Consider the following 16,219-nt stretch of genomic DNA (forward strand, 5'->3'; position numbering starts at 1 on the left):
GCAAAAAAGCTCAGGCACAGCACACAGGCCCTGAATTCAAGCACACAAAAAACGGTTAGGATGAGCCATTCTTGCCTTTGTGTTTTTCTTTGTGCCTAGAAACAAGGTCCAGTTGCAACTGTAGCTTTGAGATGAGAAAACTATGGCAAATCTTCTCCAGGTAATTCTTGGTGTGAATGGCTTTGAAAGCAGTTTTCCTCGGGATGGCTGCTTGCTAGCATGCTAGTACACACACATTCTTGCTCCCTTTATTTTTTTGGTCAGTTGTGGGGCTTGAACTCTGGGCCTGGGCCCTGTCCCTTAGCTCTTCAGCTCAAGGCTAACCCTCTACCACTTGAGCCACAGTGCCACTTCCAGATTTTTCTGCTTATATGGTACTGAGGAGCTGAACCCAGGGCCTCGTGCATGCGAGGCAAGCGCTCTACCACTTAGCCACCGTCCCAGCCCTCTTGCTCCCTTTATTAAAAGCTTTTTTTTTTTTATTTAATCTTACGACCAAATAGAATTTGTTTGTTTGTTTGTTTTTGGGTCCAGTTGTGGGGCCTGAACTCTGGGCCTGGGCACTGTCCCTCACCTCTTCAGCTCAAGGCTAGCGCTCTACCATTTGAGCCACAGCGCCACTTCTGGCTTTTTTCTTTTTGCTTATGTGGTGCTGAGGAATCGAACCCAGGGCCTCAGGCATGCAAGGCAAGCGCTCTACCACTGAGCCACCTTCCCAGCCCCGACCAAACAGAATTTGGGCAAGATATAGTTAGATACACAAATAAATGGAGAAGCCAGGTGCTGATGGCTCACACCTGTAATCCAAGTTACTCAGGAGGCAGCCAACTCATCCTAACTTTAATATGGCTCAAACAACAAGAGGCAAGTATGGCTCACACCTGTAATCCAAGTTACTCAGGAGGCAGCCAACTCATCCTAACTTTAATATGGCTCAAACAACAAGAGGCAAGTAGGCAGGAGGTCTCACACCTTACATTTCCTAAGGGCAGTATCTTCTCTTGCTATCAAGGTTCTGTCCAGAGGCACTCAGAATCCCAGCTCAGACCCACTCTGATTTTAATGATCCCACTGAAATTCCACAATTTACCTGCTCAATGTTTGACCAAAAATATTCTATTTCTCGGGCAGTTGAGGCAGCAATACGTCTTAATCTGTTCTGCTCTTCTTTCTTCCCTCTTTCTTCACGAAGCTTCTTTTCCTCATGATGACGTGCTACTGTTCTAACGAGCTAGAAAAGCAAAGTTTAAGACTTTTATGTTGTACTCTACGTCTTGCCAGGAGATGTAAATTTTAAGGCAGGTTCAAGTCACATGAGGCAGGTGAAGTGGCACAATCCTAATTCCAGGCCTTGGAAGACTGAGGCAGGAGTACCCCAAGTTGAAGGCCAGATAGAGCTACATATAAAGACTCTGCCAATCAAACAATAAAGCAAGCACAGTCAATTTAATATCAGAAACTTCCTCCTACTCTCTTTAGGTGTACTAGAACAAACAGTGGTACAAACAAAAACCATCATCTTTTGATGTCTAATTTTTCTAGAAAGCATTATTCTACTAATTAGACACATTTTTCTCACATATATATTATACTGCATTACATTTTTTTTCCAGTTTCACATGTGACCTTACTCAACACAGATCAGCAGCAAGTTTAATAGGTAAGAGTATTTTACTGCATTAAAGCAGCAAAACTTACTAAGTTTTGTTGGACTGGGGTGTTCACTTTTTTTGTGTGCTGGTCCTGGGACTTGAACTCAGGCCTAATGCAGTGTCCTTGAGGTTTTCTGTGCTCAAAGCTAGCATTCTACCACTTGAGCCACAGATCACAGATCTAAATCTCAACTACCACCACCAATGGACACAGCACAGTGCTGTGACAAATCTACCTTCTTAGCAGCAGCCAGCTTCCATCTCCGCTCTTGGGCAAAGTCTGTAGCCATCCACTGCATCTCCTCTAGCAGGTAGTCCCAGTGAGATTTAGGGCGTGGGGCCTCCTGCAATTTTGGCAGTCGCCTTAAGGACCACAATCCTTCTTTCCTTAAATCTGCTATTCGTTGATGGATCTGGTTTTCCTGTAAGAAACATACCACCAGGGTGGGAGGAGAGTCAGCATATTATTATTGTTCCTATAATTAATAACCCAATTGTGTGTGTGTGTGTGTATGTGTGTGTGTGTGTGTGTGTGTGCATGCGCGCACGTGTGCGTGCCAGTATTGGGGTTTGAACTAAGGGCCATTTGCTTTCACTAGGCTTTTTCACTTAAGCCACATTTCTATTCCCAATTTTTTGCTGGTTAATTTGGTATAAGAGATTCACAAACTTTGGATCCTCATATCTTAGCCTCCTGAGTAGGTAGGATTGCAAGTGTGAACCACCAGTGAGTGCCCAGTTCAGATTTTGAAATCTTATGGTGTGAAAAGCTCAGTTAGAAAGGTGTTAAAAGGAGAAAGACCTCAAGGAGGTCACAGCTTAAGATGAGCTTTGTATAACAGCTAAAGGAGAGCACAGTAGAATAAGTGTGACTCTCACAGAAGGCTCAGGGAAGCCAGACAGCAATCCTTCTCAATGTCTAAGAAGCAAAATAAAACTGGGCTGGGAGTCAAGGCTTACCTAGCATGTAGGAGACCCCGTATTTATTCAATCCCCAACACATTATTATTATGTTTTGTTGGTCATGGGGCTTGAACCCTGGGTTTGGGCGTTGTCCCTGTGCTCTTCAGCTCAAGGTGACCGCTCTACCGCTTGAGCCACAGCGCCACTTCCGGTTTTCTAATGGTTCATTGGAGATAGAAGTCTCATGGACTTTCGTGCCTGGGCTGGCTTTGAACCACAATCCTCAGACCTCAGCCTCCTGAGTAGCTAGGATTACAGGCGTGAGCCACCGGCGCCTAGCTAACACTTTTTTTTTTTTTTTAAAAGATCCAATGTTTAGGGGTGGAGGTGTGGCTCAGTGGTAAGACTACCTGCTTAGCAAGCACAAAGCCCTGAGTTCAAGCTCCAGTATTGCAAAAAAAAAAAAAAAAAAAATTAAGCCGAGCGCCAATGACTCACACCTGTAATCCTAGCTACTCATGAGGCTGAGATCTGAGGATCACAGTTCAAAGCCAGATCTGGTAAGAAAGACCATGAGACTCTTATCACCAATAAACCACTAGAAAACCAGAAGTGGCATTGTGGCTCAAGTGGTAGAGCGCTAGCCTTGAGCTGAAGAGTGCAGTGACAGCCTCAGGACCATCAACAACCCCCCAAAAAAAAAAAAAGCAAGACCCAATGTTTTGGGTTTTTTTGGGTCCAGTTGTGGGGCCTGAACTCTGGACCTGGGTGCTGTTCCCCAGCTCTTCAGCTCAAGGCTAGCACTCTACCACTTGAGCCATAGCGCCACTTCCGGCTTTTTTCTTTTTTGCTTATGTGGTGCTGAGGAACTGAACCCAGGGCCTCATGCATGCAAGGCAAGCGCTCTACCACTGAGCCACCTTCCCAGCCCAAGACCCAGTATTTTTAACAAAGTATTTACAATACAATAGCTGGGATTTTGTTGAAAATAATTGGGAAAAGGAAGAAATCAAGGAAGGCTTGGCTATGTACTGACCAATATGCTATATACTGACCAATAAGCAAGACAGTGAGATTTTCACATATGCCTTTCAAATCTCTGATGAAGCTGAGCAAAAGACTGTAAGTATACTCCCAGCCCCACTTGTGGCTGTTGGAAAGTAGCCCAAGATGGCCAATGTGTCCTGAGGAAAAGACTCCTCACATGAGTCTGCTTCTATCAGAGGAGGTTGCACCACATGGTTTAGTCATGCTTTCTAAAGATCATAAACCACATTCAATTGTTCTTACAACTAGGTATTCCGTTTTAAATTAGCACATACTAAAAAACAAAAAACAAAAGTTGGGTCCCAGTTGCTCTCAGCTACTCAGGAAGGTGAGATCTGGAGGTTTTTGTAGCCAGCCAAGCAGAAAATTTGTCCTTGAGATTCCATTTCCAAAATAGCAAACAAAAGTCAGACAGGAGGCGTGGCTTATGTGATAGAATGACAGCTGAGCACACAAGCTGAGTGAGGACAAAGCCTTGAGTTTAAACCCAGCATTGGGGGGTGGGGGTGGGGGTGGGGGGGAGGAAGGTGCATCATAAACTAGATTATGCACTTGCAGTCACAGTTATTTTCTAGGCAAAGGCAAGAAGGTCACCTGAACTGTGGAACTGAAAACTAGCCTGAGCAACAAAGCCAATAGTAAACAGTCAACAAAAACCTGGAATACATTTTATACTTGCTTGGGCATAATTACCAGTGTTATCTGCTCTGCCAGCTTATCCTGAGAACTGTCCTGAGATGAGGCAGCGTTCTGAGCAGGGCTCTGTGGCTTCGGGGGGGCTGGCACCGCAGCCCCTGGAGAACGAGAAGTGGCAGGAGACAGTGCTTTGCTAGTGGCTGAGGAGGGTCTGTTCACTGGTGAAGACCGTGCAGGCAAAGGCCCCGGGCCTGAGCCACTCACGGGTGTGAGAGATGAGGAAGAAGAAGCAGGCAGAGACCGCTGGCAGGGCTGGACAGAGTCCAGGGGAAGCCTGGTTGATGCCACTGCCTAGCACACAGAAGACAAATGAAACAAGATCAAAACAAAGCTTCATGACATCCACAGTGCCCAAACACCAGAGCACTCAGATGAAAGAGGCCAACACACCCAGTGCTTCCTCTTCATAGCAACACATGCTCACAAAGGCCCATTACAACCACAACTAAGAAACAAACTAGAGGAGATCTCCAAATGTCACCCTGCCTTACTTCCAGAAACCCTAACAAGAGTGCTCACAGCAAACTGTATCTTCAATACTATGTTAAGAGCTCAAGGAAACTTTATTTTTTTCTTTTTTGCGTCTTCCAGCTTTTTCTAGACTTTAAATTTTAATCACATAAGCTTTTTTTGCTAATTGAAAATACTTAGAGGAGAAAATTCCAAGTCATCTCTTGTGGCAGGCTACCACGGTGGAAAATCCCCTACACTGTCCAGGGCCAAGCTTACAAAACTTAAGATGCTTCCAACTGTTCTTACAAGATGGAGTAAAATCCTCTCAGGATCCCTGCTCAAGATTACAGCTCCAGGAAGGTGGCCCAGTGGTAGAGTGCTTGCCTTGCATGCATGAGGCCCAAGGTTCGATTCCTCAGCACCACATAAGCAAAAAGCCAGAAGTGGCGCTGTGGCTCAAGTGGTAGAGCGCTAGCCTTGAGCTGAAGAGCTGGGGAACAGCGCCCAGGTCCAGAGTTCAGGCCCCACAACCGGACCCCCCCCAAAAAAAAAAAAAAAAGATTACAGCTCCACCACTTGAGCCACATCTCCACTTTCAGCTTTGTCTCACAGACTTTCTTGTCTGGGCTGGCTTCAAACTAATCCTCAGATTTCAGCCTCTTAAACAGCTTAGGATTACAGGCATAAACTACTGACATCCTGCTGCTTTGTTTCTTTTTGTTTGTTTTGCTCTGGTTTTGGTGCTTGAACTCAAGAGTCTGGGTACTGTACTTGAGCTTTTTTTGCTCAGGGATAGCACTCTGCCACTTGAGCCACCCCTCCAATTCCAGTTTTTGTTTTGTTTTTTAGTTTATTGAAGATAAGCATCCCATAGACATTCTTGCACCGGCTGACTTCAAACCGTAATCCTCAGATCTCAGCCTTCTGAGTAGCTAGGATTACAGTGCCTGGCTGCTACATTTCTTAATCGTGATGTTCATGTTGCTGAGTAGCAGAGCCACTTAAGCCACTCTGCAACCTCCCCCCCCCCTCCCCTTTTTAACAAACGTCCCAGCTGGATTTTGAGTTTAACTTCATTGCAATCTATAGCTAAGTCTTAAGTATTCTGGACTGGTGGCAAAAGTTATTAGTAGCTACTGCTTATTAATCACCTGTGGAGTGAGCTGTGAGGAGGGACTAGTTTATTTTCTCTGTGCAGTAACTACGAAGTACCCTCTATTATCCCATTTTACTGATGAAAAAGCACAGGCCAGAAAGGCTCATTGCAAGGTACCAGTAACCATAGCTACTCAGGAGGCTAAGATGTGAGGACTCCCCTGGCAGGAAACTCCTTAAGACCACCAAAAAGCCAGAAATGAAGCTATGGTTCAAGTGGTAGAGTGCTAACTTTCAAATTTTATAGCTCAGGGGCAGTGTCAGCCCCTAAGCTCAAGCCCCTAAACTCATTTAATAAATGAAATAATAAATATTAAGAGTTTTCAGTGAAGTCTGAGAGAACAAGAGAATCAAGGTATGTTTCTGGAAAATGTTTTTCCCACTCCCATGCTCTCAGTGAGTTGGTGCTCATGGGTCCTTAGGAGAACCTCTGGCCAGTTTACTACAAACATTCCCAAGACATATGAACAAAATGATAACTAACTGGGGGAGTAGGGACACTTTAAACACTCAAAATATGTGTTAAGGCTGTATAAGTAATGCCTTATACCAAACCGTGGAGCCTATGGCATCAAAAAAACAGGGCAGGGAGGCCCCCATGGAGAATGTGTGACAAATGTTTACAAATATGACTTTGCTCTTGGACAGAGGTAGGATCATTACCATATAACTCAGGCCAGTCCCATGATCTCTTGCAACTGGTGAGTTCAGTGACTACCTGAGATAATGGCCCTTCCGAGTGTGTCAATGGATGGGTGCTCCCGTACCAAGAGCAGCAGTAGTCATGGGTTCAACTACTTTAATGGCTATAATTCAGTCAAAAAATTTACATTCCAACCCAAGCACCAGTGGCTCATACTAGTAATCCTAGGTACTCAGAAGGCTGAGATCTAAGAATTATGGTTCAAAGCCAGTCCGGGCAGGAAAGTCCATGAGAATCTTATTTCCAATAAACTACCAAAATGCCGGAAGAGGAGTTGTAGCTCAAGTGCAAAAAAAAAAGCTCAGGGATAGCATCCAGACCCTAACTTCAAATTCCAGGACTGGCAAAAAACAAATTATGTTCCAACTGCTAAATTAACCAACTACTCTCATAGGCCAATGAGGTTCTCTGAAGACTGTACAGTTAGTATAGTGAGCCACCTGCCATTTACACAGACCACAAGCCACCTCTGCACACCACTTCCCTCTGCTTGCATATCTAACTTGTAACCAAACAGCAAATGCCTCAGTACCTGTGTCTGAGATGAAAGCTGAGATGCCTGCATCTGTGCCTTCCCAGGCACTGGAACATGGAGAGCTGGCTGTGTAGGCTGTGGAGGAGGAACAGGGAGCTGGCTGGTTGCAGGAGCAGAGAGAGGGACATTCGGTTGCTGAGTCTTCACGGGGATTTGGAGTTGAGTCTGAGCCTCCACCACCTGCGATTGCTGTGAAAACTGCAGAGTGGAAGAGAGGGCTGCAGCAGGAGCACTAGCTGGGGACAGCCTGGTGGGCAGCTGTGGTGGTGGAGTGTGCAAGCTGGCGGCATTCTGCACAGGAGGCCCCGTGGAAGGGTCGTACTGCTGCTGGCTCTGCTTCTGCCCAGTGTGCTGCACAGCCTGAGGGGTGGGGGGCATCCCTCCTAGGAAGTAAGGAAGAACCCAGAACACTGACTTCAGAGCACGTCAGCTTCCACCAGGTAAGTTCCAAGGGCAACTCACCACCATACTCAAATGGGAGTTAGTGTTCTATCAGACCTAATGTCAGAAGGAGCACACAAAGAAGGAAGGACAGGAGCTCGGCCTTTGCAGGTTAGCACCAAGCAAAACAAGCATCAAATAACCAACCACAGGGCACCCCTACAACAGCAGCAATTAAGAAAATCACAAGTAAAACTGCTAGAAAGCACAATGACAAGGCAAAGTGTGGCTCCCATTAGAATGGCAAGACTGTGTCTCCAGGGGCTTCCTCATCCTGTACTGACCGGGGCACACAGAAATGTCCCCATGTGAGAAATTCACATTAAATATAACCGCTCGACTGCACAGCCTTGGGCTGGGCTGGTCACAAGGCTTCCATGCACTCCCTCGCTATGAGCTGAGAGCACTGGCTCTGGTGCCGGGCTTACCTTGGACAGTTGGCATTAACTGCTGTAGAGGGACTCCTGCGTTCGCCCCAGGGTGCTGGAAAACTACCCCTGGATGACCCACTTCAAGTCGAGGCCTCTTAGACTGCTCTAGAATAATTTTCAAGAAAGGTGCCATTTCATGTAAAAATAAAATCACACAATGTATAGAAAAACATGTGCAAGTGTTTTCATAATTTAGAAGAGGGAAGCCTTTATATGCCATAAGGAATAAGGGGATTATCTTCATTAAAATGTTGACAGAAGAAAAAGCATAATAAAAAGCCAAAGAATAAGCAACCAAGAGAAATTGCAACACATGACAGACACAGGCTGATTTATTCAACATTCTGACATAGTTTACAAATGAAAAATAAAAGTCTCAACAACCATGAGAAAACAGGCACAGAACATGAGCAGTTAGCTGTGAGCAGAGTCACAAATGGCTAACAATTAATGATACTCTGTACCCTTACTTAAAATCAGAGATATCTAAATCTAAACAAAAGATACAATATTCACTGTGGGATCACTGAAGATGAAAGGTTTTATTGAACAAAATAACACATTAAAATGTAAGAGAACCAAGGCTGAATTTGGTGACACATGCCTGGTCCCAGCCAGGCAGGAAGTAAAGACAGGAATACTGTGTTTCAAGGCCAGACAAGGAAAAGTCAGCCCAAGAACCTTAGTGAAAAGCAAACTAAAAGCAAAAGGATTGGAGGCATGGTTCAAGTGGTAGAGCATTTGCTAGAAAGTCATGAGGCCCTGAGTTCAATCCCCTAGACCAACAAAAAAGAGAGAAGCAGAAATTTCTGCTGGAAATATAAGTGCCCTGTCCTGAAGAACAGCTGAATGAAGCCACCACCTCACTACTGCACATCCTCTTTGACCTGGCAGTTCATTTCTGGGCTTCCCTTTAGATAATGCTGACAAACATGCCAAGAAAACACTTTTGAGATTAGATATCCAAACCTCTATCAACACCTAAGAGTGACAAATGTGCAATAATACTTTCAATAACAAGCAAACACTTGTATGGTCTGACTGCTAAAGAAGGAATCGTCTACCCTATGGAATACTTGGAAAGGCAGCCATTAAGGTCCACTTTTTGTTGCTTTGTTTTGTTTGTGCTGGTAACTTGGGCTTGAATTCAGGGGCTTGTACTCTTGATTAGTTTTTTCTGCTCAAGGTTCTATCACTTGAGCCATACTTGCACTTCTGGCTTTTTGCTGGTTAACTGGGGAGAAGAATCTCATGGCTTTCTCTGCCCAGGCTGACTTCAAATCTCAATCCTCAAATCTTAGACGCCTGAGTAGGTAGGATTATAAGAGTAAGCCACCAGCACCTGGTAGCTTATTTTTAATATTTTTAAATATTTTAAAAAATATTTTAACTTATAAAAATGTGTCACAATTGAACTTTTTTCAGAATGACATGTACTTAACACTTGTACAGGAATGTCTTTGAGAATCCACAAAGCATGGGTAGTGGTCCCTGTTATGCTGGGGAAGAAGCTGACCACAAGCCAGGGTAGCTTGAAGCTACCTTCTGAACTGCCTCTGTCTCTCACATAAAAATGTGCCATCACATTTATAATTTAAAGAAAATCCAGTTAAAAAAAAAAAGCACACAACTTCAAAAAGCAGATAAATAATGCCAACATTTAATCACAACATAACAATGGTCCATGGAAAATGAAAATGGAATATAACTCATCAAATGAAAAATTTCTAACTTTAATATACAATAACATTCACATCTTTTGTTTTAGCTGATAATCACCAAAAGAAAATTTAATTTTAAAAGTAGAAATTAAGCTTTTAGAAATACATGGCAACTCCATCGCCACTGCCACTATGGCCACTTCCACCTGTGCCCAGGACATACCTGTGGGTGGTACAGCCTGCTGTCTCTTGAATGGGTCAGCCTCCATCACATTGCTAGCCCCTGCCACCAGGCTCCCAGTCAGGGCTTGCTGCTGAAAAACAATGAAAAGTAATGAGATTATGGTCATTTGTGGCATCCTAAGGATGAATATAAACTAAAACTATCAGGATTCCTTTTTTATACGAGAAATGTTATCTATCCAATGTCTTTAAATATACACTGTAATATACATTACTTATAATAAATACTTCTATGTACAATAAATACTTTAATTAAGGTTGTAACTTACCTCTGGAGGAAAAAGGGACTTGTAAAAGATGTTATTCGGGTTTTAATGGAATTGCAAATCATTACCTTTAAACACTGAATGACAACAAAAGGGTTAAACTGGGAAACCTTAGGTTTTTTTGATACTGAGTCACAATGCCAATAAAACTTCACACCAAAAAAAAGCTCAGTAATTACAGTTTGTCTTCCTACTGGAAAATGACACTAAAACCCAAATTAACAGCAATCCAACTTGGATCCTGAATATGGTATTTTTTTAGTAGCATCCCCTTGATACTCATATTGTGCTATTAAATGTGTTATGTAACTGTTTAAATAAACCAGAAAAAGCCAATCTGAATAGGCAACATGCTACATGCATGGCTTCAACTACTGTACATGATGCTCTGGGAAAAGCAAAACTGGAGAAACAATCAGTTGGTGATTACTAGGAGTTGGGTGGACAGGAGAAATGACTAGGTATAGCACAGGATTTTTAGGGCAGTGAAACTGTCCTATGTGATCATATTACATATACTGACATTACATATTTATCTAAGCTCGTAGCTCACCTAGAGTGAACCCCAGGGTACAGGATGCATTTGTGAAATAATGGAATGTCAGGCAGGCTGAGTGATAAACCCTCAATAGGTGTAGTGATAATAGTTGATGCTTTGTAGGAGCAGAGGGTGTGGGAAGTCTCCATACTTTCCTCTCAATTTTGCATTAAGCCCCAACTGCTCCAAGACAATTCAATGTTTAAGAAACAGCTTACAAGGGCTGGGAATGTGGTATAGTGGTAGAGTGCTTGCCTAGCATGCATGAAGTCCTGGGTTCAATTCCTCAGTACCACATACACAACAAAAGCCAGAAGTGATGCTGTGGCTCAAGTGGTAGAGCACTTGCCTTGAGCTGAACAGAGCAGAGACAATACCTAGGCCCAGAATTCAAGCCCCAGGACCACCAAAAAAAAAGGACTGGGAGCTGATGGCTCATGCCTATAATCCCAGCTAATCAGGAGGATGAGATCTGAAGATCTCAGTTTGAAGACAACCCAGATAGATAAGTCTGAAAGACTATTATCTACAACTAATTAGTAAAAGGCTGGAAGCATAAGTGTGGCTCCCGTAGCAGAGAGCCAGACATGAGAGAAAAAGCTAAGCAAGAACCTGAGGCCTTGAGTTCAAGCCCCAGCACAGCACGCATACACTCACACACAAAAGGGCCATCTACAAATTATCCTGTCTAGATATTGGCAGAAGTCCCAGGAAGTTCATCTTTGTTTACATTTTTAAAAAGTAACAATTCCCCTTTCTCTGATTTGTTGTCAGGAGCCTGGAGGTTAACATGCAATATTCTGTAAAACAGTTGCCAAGCTGACAATTAATTAAACTTCACTATCTGTAATCAAGATCTGATTAGCAACAACCCCTTAACATTCAAACTGAAACTTACTTTAGTACCACCATAAGGAGAAAACAAAACAAAAATCCTGGAACTACATTTGGGATCTAAATCTAAGGACACTTCCATAACTGAGCAAGATACCCAGTATAGTACAAGGTAATTTCTGGTGGAGACAGATTCTATTAATCTGATCTCCTATTTGTCATCTAAGTCTTCCATTTGATTACTGGTCATGCCTATGGTTCAAGAAGCTGACAGTTGGGGGGCTGGGAAGGTGGCTCAGTGGTAGAGCGCTTGCTTTGCATGCTCAAGGCCCTGGGTTCGATTCCTCAGCACCACATAAGCAAAAAGAAAAAAGCCGGAAGTGGCGCTGTGGCTCAAGTGGTAGAGCGCTAGCCTTGAGCTGAAGAGCTGAGGGACAGCGCCCAGGCCCAGAGTTCAGGCCCCACGACCGGACCCAAAAAAAAAAAAAAAAAAAAAAAGGAAGCTGACAGTTGGACGTGCTGAGATTCACGCCTGTCATCCTAGCTACTCAGGAGACTGAGAGCTGAGGATTGCAGTTCAAAGCCAGCCCAGGCAAGAAAATTCATGACACTCTTTATTTCCAGTTAACCAGCAAAAACCAGTGACCTTTCTTTAGTAGAGCTATAGTTCATATGGTAGAGCGCTAGTCTTGTGCAGAGCTCAGGGACAGCACCCATGCCCTAAATTCAAGCCCAAAACAGTCTCAGTCTCTCAGTCAATTCTCTCTTTCTCTCTCTCTCTCTCTCTCTCTCTCTCTCTCTCTCTCTCTCTCTCTCTCTCTCTCACACACACACACACACACACACACACACACACACACACACACACACACACACACACACACACACACACACACACACTGACTAATAGGAGCCTAAGATCTAAAGATTGAGGTTCAAAGCCTGCCTGGGCAGACAAACCCATAATAATCTCCAATTAATAGAACTGGAGGTATACTTCAAATGGTAAAACACTGGCCTTGAGCAAAAAAGCTATTCAAGAGCAAGCAAGCAAACACACACACACACACACACACACACACACACACACGCGCACACACACACGCACGCACGCACGCACGCATGCACGCACACACACACACACACGCACGCACGCGCGCGCACACACACACACACACGCACACACGCACGCACACACGCACACACACACGCACGCGCGCGCGCAAGCCAACAGTACACCGGTAGCTATGCCTATAATCCCAGGGCTACTCAGGAGACAGATCTGAGGACTGCAATTCAAAGCCAGCCTGGGCAGGGAAGTCTGTGAGATGTTTTTATGCAATTAACCACTAGAAAGCCTGAAGTGAAGCTGTAGCACAAGTGGTTCACTGCCAGCCTTGAGCAACAAAGCTCGAGGATAGTTCCTAGGCTCTGAGACTCAAGGCCTAAGACCAGCACCAAAAAAACAAAACAAGACAAAACAAATAAGGAATAACATTGTTTGCATTTAATTTTTCTTTTCTCTCTTTTTTTTTTTTTTGGGTCTGAAAGCAGGACTCAAACTCAGTACCTGATGCTTTGGCTCACTGGCTAGCGCTTTACTTAGCCATGCCTCCAAACCCTTCATTTTTAAATCTGACAAAGTGAACAGCTTAGATTCTGTGAAACAAGTATCTTTGTCAAGTTCACCAAAAAAAAAAAAAAAAGAGCCGGAGCCAGGTACCAGTGGCTCACAACTGTCATCCTAGCTACTCAGCAGAGTGAGATCTGAGGGTCACAGTTTAAAGTCAGCCCAGGTAGGAAAATCCACAAGACACTCATTTGCTATAAACTACCAAAAAAGCTGGAAGTAGAGCTGTGGCTCAAATGGTAGAGCACTAGCCTTGAGCAAAAGAAGCTCAGGGAGACAGTGCCAGTCCCTGAGTTCAAGCCACAGGCCTGGCAGCAAAATAAATAAAAATAAAGGAGCTGGATACCAATGGCTCACACTTACAATCCTAGTGCTCTTCTCTAACTCTGTCCTTCAAACTATGCTGCCAATACAGCTATACATATGTTTGCAATGGCCAAGGTTTCATTTATTTCAATGATTACTCAGATGAGTCTGCTATATGAAGATATACAAGCCACTGGTCAAGCTCTGCTGCCAACATGTTTTCTTCTTTGCACTTTAGAATACCAACACGCAGTGACCCAGGGACATCACTACATTTGTTCTAGTGCATAAATACAAGAGCACCTCAAGACAGAGCTGCCAAGTCTCCACCTTAAGATTTATCTTCAAGGGGCTGGGAAGGTGGCTCAGTGGTAGAGCGCTTGCCTTGCATGCATGAGGCCCTGGGTTCGATTCCTTAGCACCACATAAGCAAAAAGAAAAAAGCTGGAAGTGGCGCTGTGGCTCAAGTGGTAGAGCACGAGCCTTGAGCTGGAGAGCTGAGGGGCAGAGCCCAGCGCCCAGGCCCAGAGTTCAGGCCCCACAACCGGACCCAAAAAAAAAAAAAAAAAGATTTATCTTCAGCCAAGAGCTCTCACCTTTATTCCTAGCTACTCAGGAGGCTGAGATCTGAGGATCACGGTTCAAAGCCAGACCGGGTAAGAAAAAGATTTACCTTCAAACTCTAAATTAGAGTAAAAACAGCAGAATCAGATTATTCAGATTCATCTTCTTTACAAAAAGGAATCAGGATCCTTGGGAAAATAGCTGATTATGGGGCTGTCTGATTAAAGAAACATAGACAAGGGCTGGGAAGATGGCTCAAGTGGTAGAGCACTAGCCTTGAGCTGAAGAGCTGAGGGACAGCACCCAGGCCCAGAGTTCAGGCCCCACAACTGGCAAAAGAAAAAACAAAAAAAAAAAAAAAGAAAAAAGAAACATAGACAAATCTCCTTTTTTGGGGGGTGGGGGTGGTGGTGGTCTGTTCGTGGGGCCTAAACTATGGGCCTGGGCGCTGTCCCTCAGCTCTTCAGCTCAAGGCTAGCGCTCTACCACTTGAGCCACAGAGCCACTTCCAGATTTTTTCTTTTTGCTTATGTGGTGCTGAGGAATCAAACCCAGGGCCTCATGCATGCAAGGCAAGCGCTCTACCACTGAGCCACCTTCCCAGCCCCTCCTTTTTTTTTTTTAAAAGGAAGTACTGGGGATCTGAACTCAGATTTATACTTGTTAGGCAGGTGAACTGAGTTCACACCTCCAGCCCCTGTTAATTTAGCAAATTTTTCAGGTAGAGTCACACCTTTTTTGCTATAGACCTTCTTCCTAAAGCCTCCAATGTAGCTGGCACCTGTACAGGCATGCACCACCATGCCATGCTTATTGAGACAGAGTCTCATAAACCTTTTTTTTTTTTTTTTTTTTTGCCAGTCCTGGAGCTTGAACTCAGGGCCTAGACATTGTCTCTGAGCTTCTTTTGCTCAAGACTAACACTCTGCCACTTGAGCCATAGCACCACTTCTGGCTTTTTCTGTGTATGTGGTACTGAGAAATCAAACCTAGGACTTCATGCATGCTAAGCAAGCACTCTACCACCGAGACACCTTCCCAGCCCTCAGACTTTTTTGCCCAAACTGGCCTCCAATTGCAATCTTCTGATGTCTGCCTTCCAAGTAACTAGAAATACAGACTGAATCTTAAGCCAAGATTGGTGGTAAACACCTCCCCAGAACTGGGGAGGCAGAAGCAAGAGGATTTTCAAGTTTGAGAACAGATTGGGCTACATAGTAAAATTCTGTCAAATTAATAAAAGGAAAAAAAAGGAGAGGAGGAGGGAAAAAGGGTGGAGAATCTTAAACATTTTGAGTCATAAAGTAACATGGACATGTCACAAGTACACTAGAGCAGCTTACAAATAACCTCAGTACAGATATAAATGAGAGCACCATGGGAAAGAGCCATAGAGAGGGACTAGGCAGCAGCTGCCTAGCAAGGAGCCATGGGGAAGTTTCAGAGTGAGAAAAGTAGACAACATATCACCATGTGGGTTACTGCACAGTTGTCAAAACTTGACACTATAATAAAGGCCAGTGCATTCCCTGTTTATAAAGTACACCTCAATATAAGGCAATTCATCATTTTTACAGACACACAAAGTCAAATTGCAAATGATACCAACAGACACAGAAACTGCATTTGAGGGCTAGGCATTCAAAGAGAGTACTTAGCCTTACCAGAAATCACCTGCCTGAAATGAGTAATCACCTGACTGTGAGTCAGAGAAGAATCCCAGGCTCTGAGGTCACTTCCTGAACCTCCCTGGCCACGCCTCTTACAGACAGACTCTGAGATCACTTCCGCATCTGCTGGGTTCACACCTCCCACTTTTCCCTATATAATCCCATTCAACCATAAGCCTTTTCTTTTCTTTTTTCCCCTTCTCTTCCCTCTCCACACAGCATTTCCTGTGGCTGGCAGTTTGCTCCTTCCTCCTCCCTCTGCCCCCTCCCCCCCATATAAACTCTTTTTCTGCCTGAACCACGTGGCAGGCCCCTTTGGCCAAACCTTTCATCTGGTATCTAAACTTGGGAGGGGACGGCATCAGGAGTTGCTCGCTGGATCCCCTCTTCAATCGCCTGACCACCCTTCCTCGGACCCAAACTGCCGAAAGCCAAAGAAACTCCACCTCAGACATCTCACCTTTACCATGGCTGCCTATGCACCCACCACA

The 16,219-nt window shown here is 44.3% G+C and overlaps 1 protein-coding gene across 13 annotated transcripts in view; it reads right to left on the minus strand.

Annotated features, from left to right (window-relative positions):
• The window catches only part of LOC138815656 (E1A-binding protein p400), a 112,798-nt gene that overhangs the window by 77,386 nt on the left and 19,193 nt on the right, over window positions 1–16,219 (minus strand). For 8 of the 13 annotated variants that reach the window (XM_070005072.1, XM_070005082.1, XM_070005081.1 and 5 more), the window contains exons 3-8: window positions 9,901–9,991; window positions 8,014–8,121; window positions 7,142–7,527; window positions 4,296–4,589; window positions 1,889–2,074; window positions 1,091–1,231 (exon numbers count right to left, since the gene is read on the minus strand). In XM_070005072.1, the coding sequence (XP_069861173.1) occupies window positions 1,091–1,231; window positions 1,889–2,074; window positions 4,296–4,589; window positions 7,142–7,527; window positions 8,014–8,121; window positions 9,901–9,991 (1,206 nt within the window). The remainder of the gene's footprint in view (window positions 1–1,090; window positions 1,232–1,888; window positions 2,075–4,295; window positions 4,590–7,141; window positions 7,528–8,013; window positions 8,122–9,900; window positions 9,992–16,219) is intronic. The other 5 variants (XM_070005077.1, XM_070005073.1, XM_070005084.1 and 2 more) reach the window with 3 other exon arrangements.

The sequence above is a fragment of the Dipodomys merriami genome, unplaced genomic scaffold (assembly GCF_024711535.1).
Source record: "Dipodomys merriami isolate MVZ:Mamm:240054 unplaced genomic scaffold, mDipMer1.0.p SCAF_655, whole genome shotgun sequence".
NCBI lineage: Eukaryota > Metazoa > Chordata > Mammalia > Rodentia > Heteromyidae > Dipodomys > Dipodomys merriami.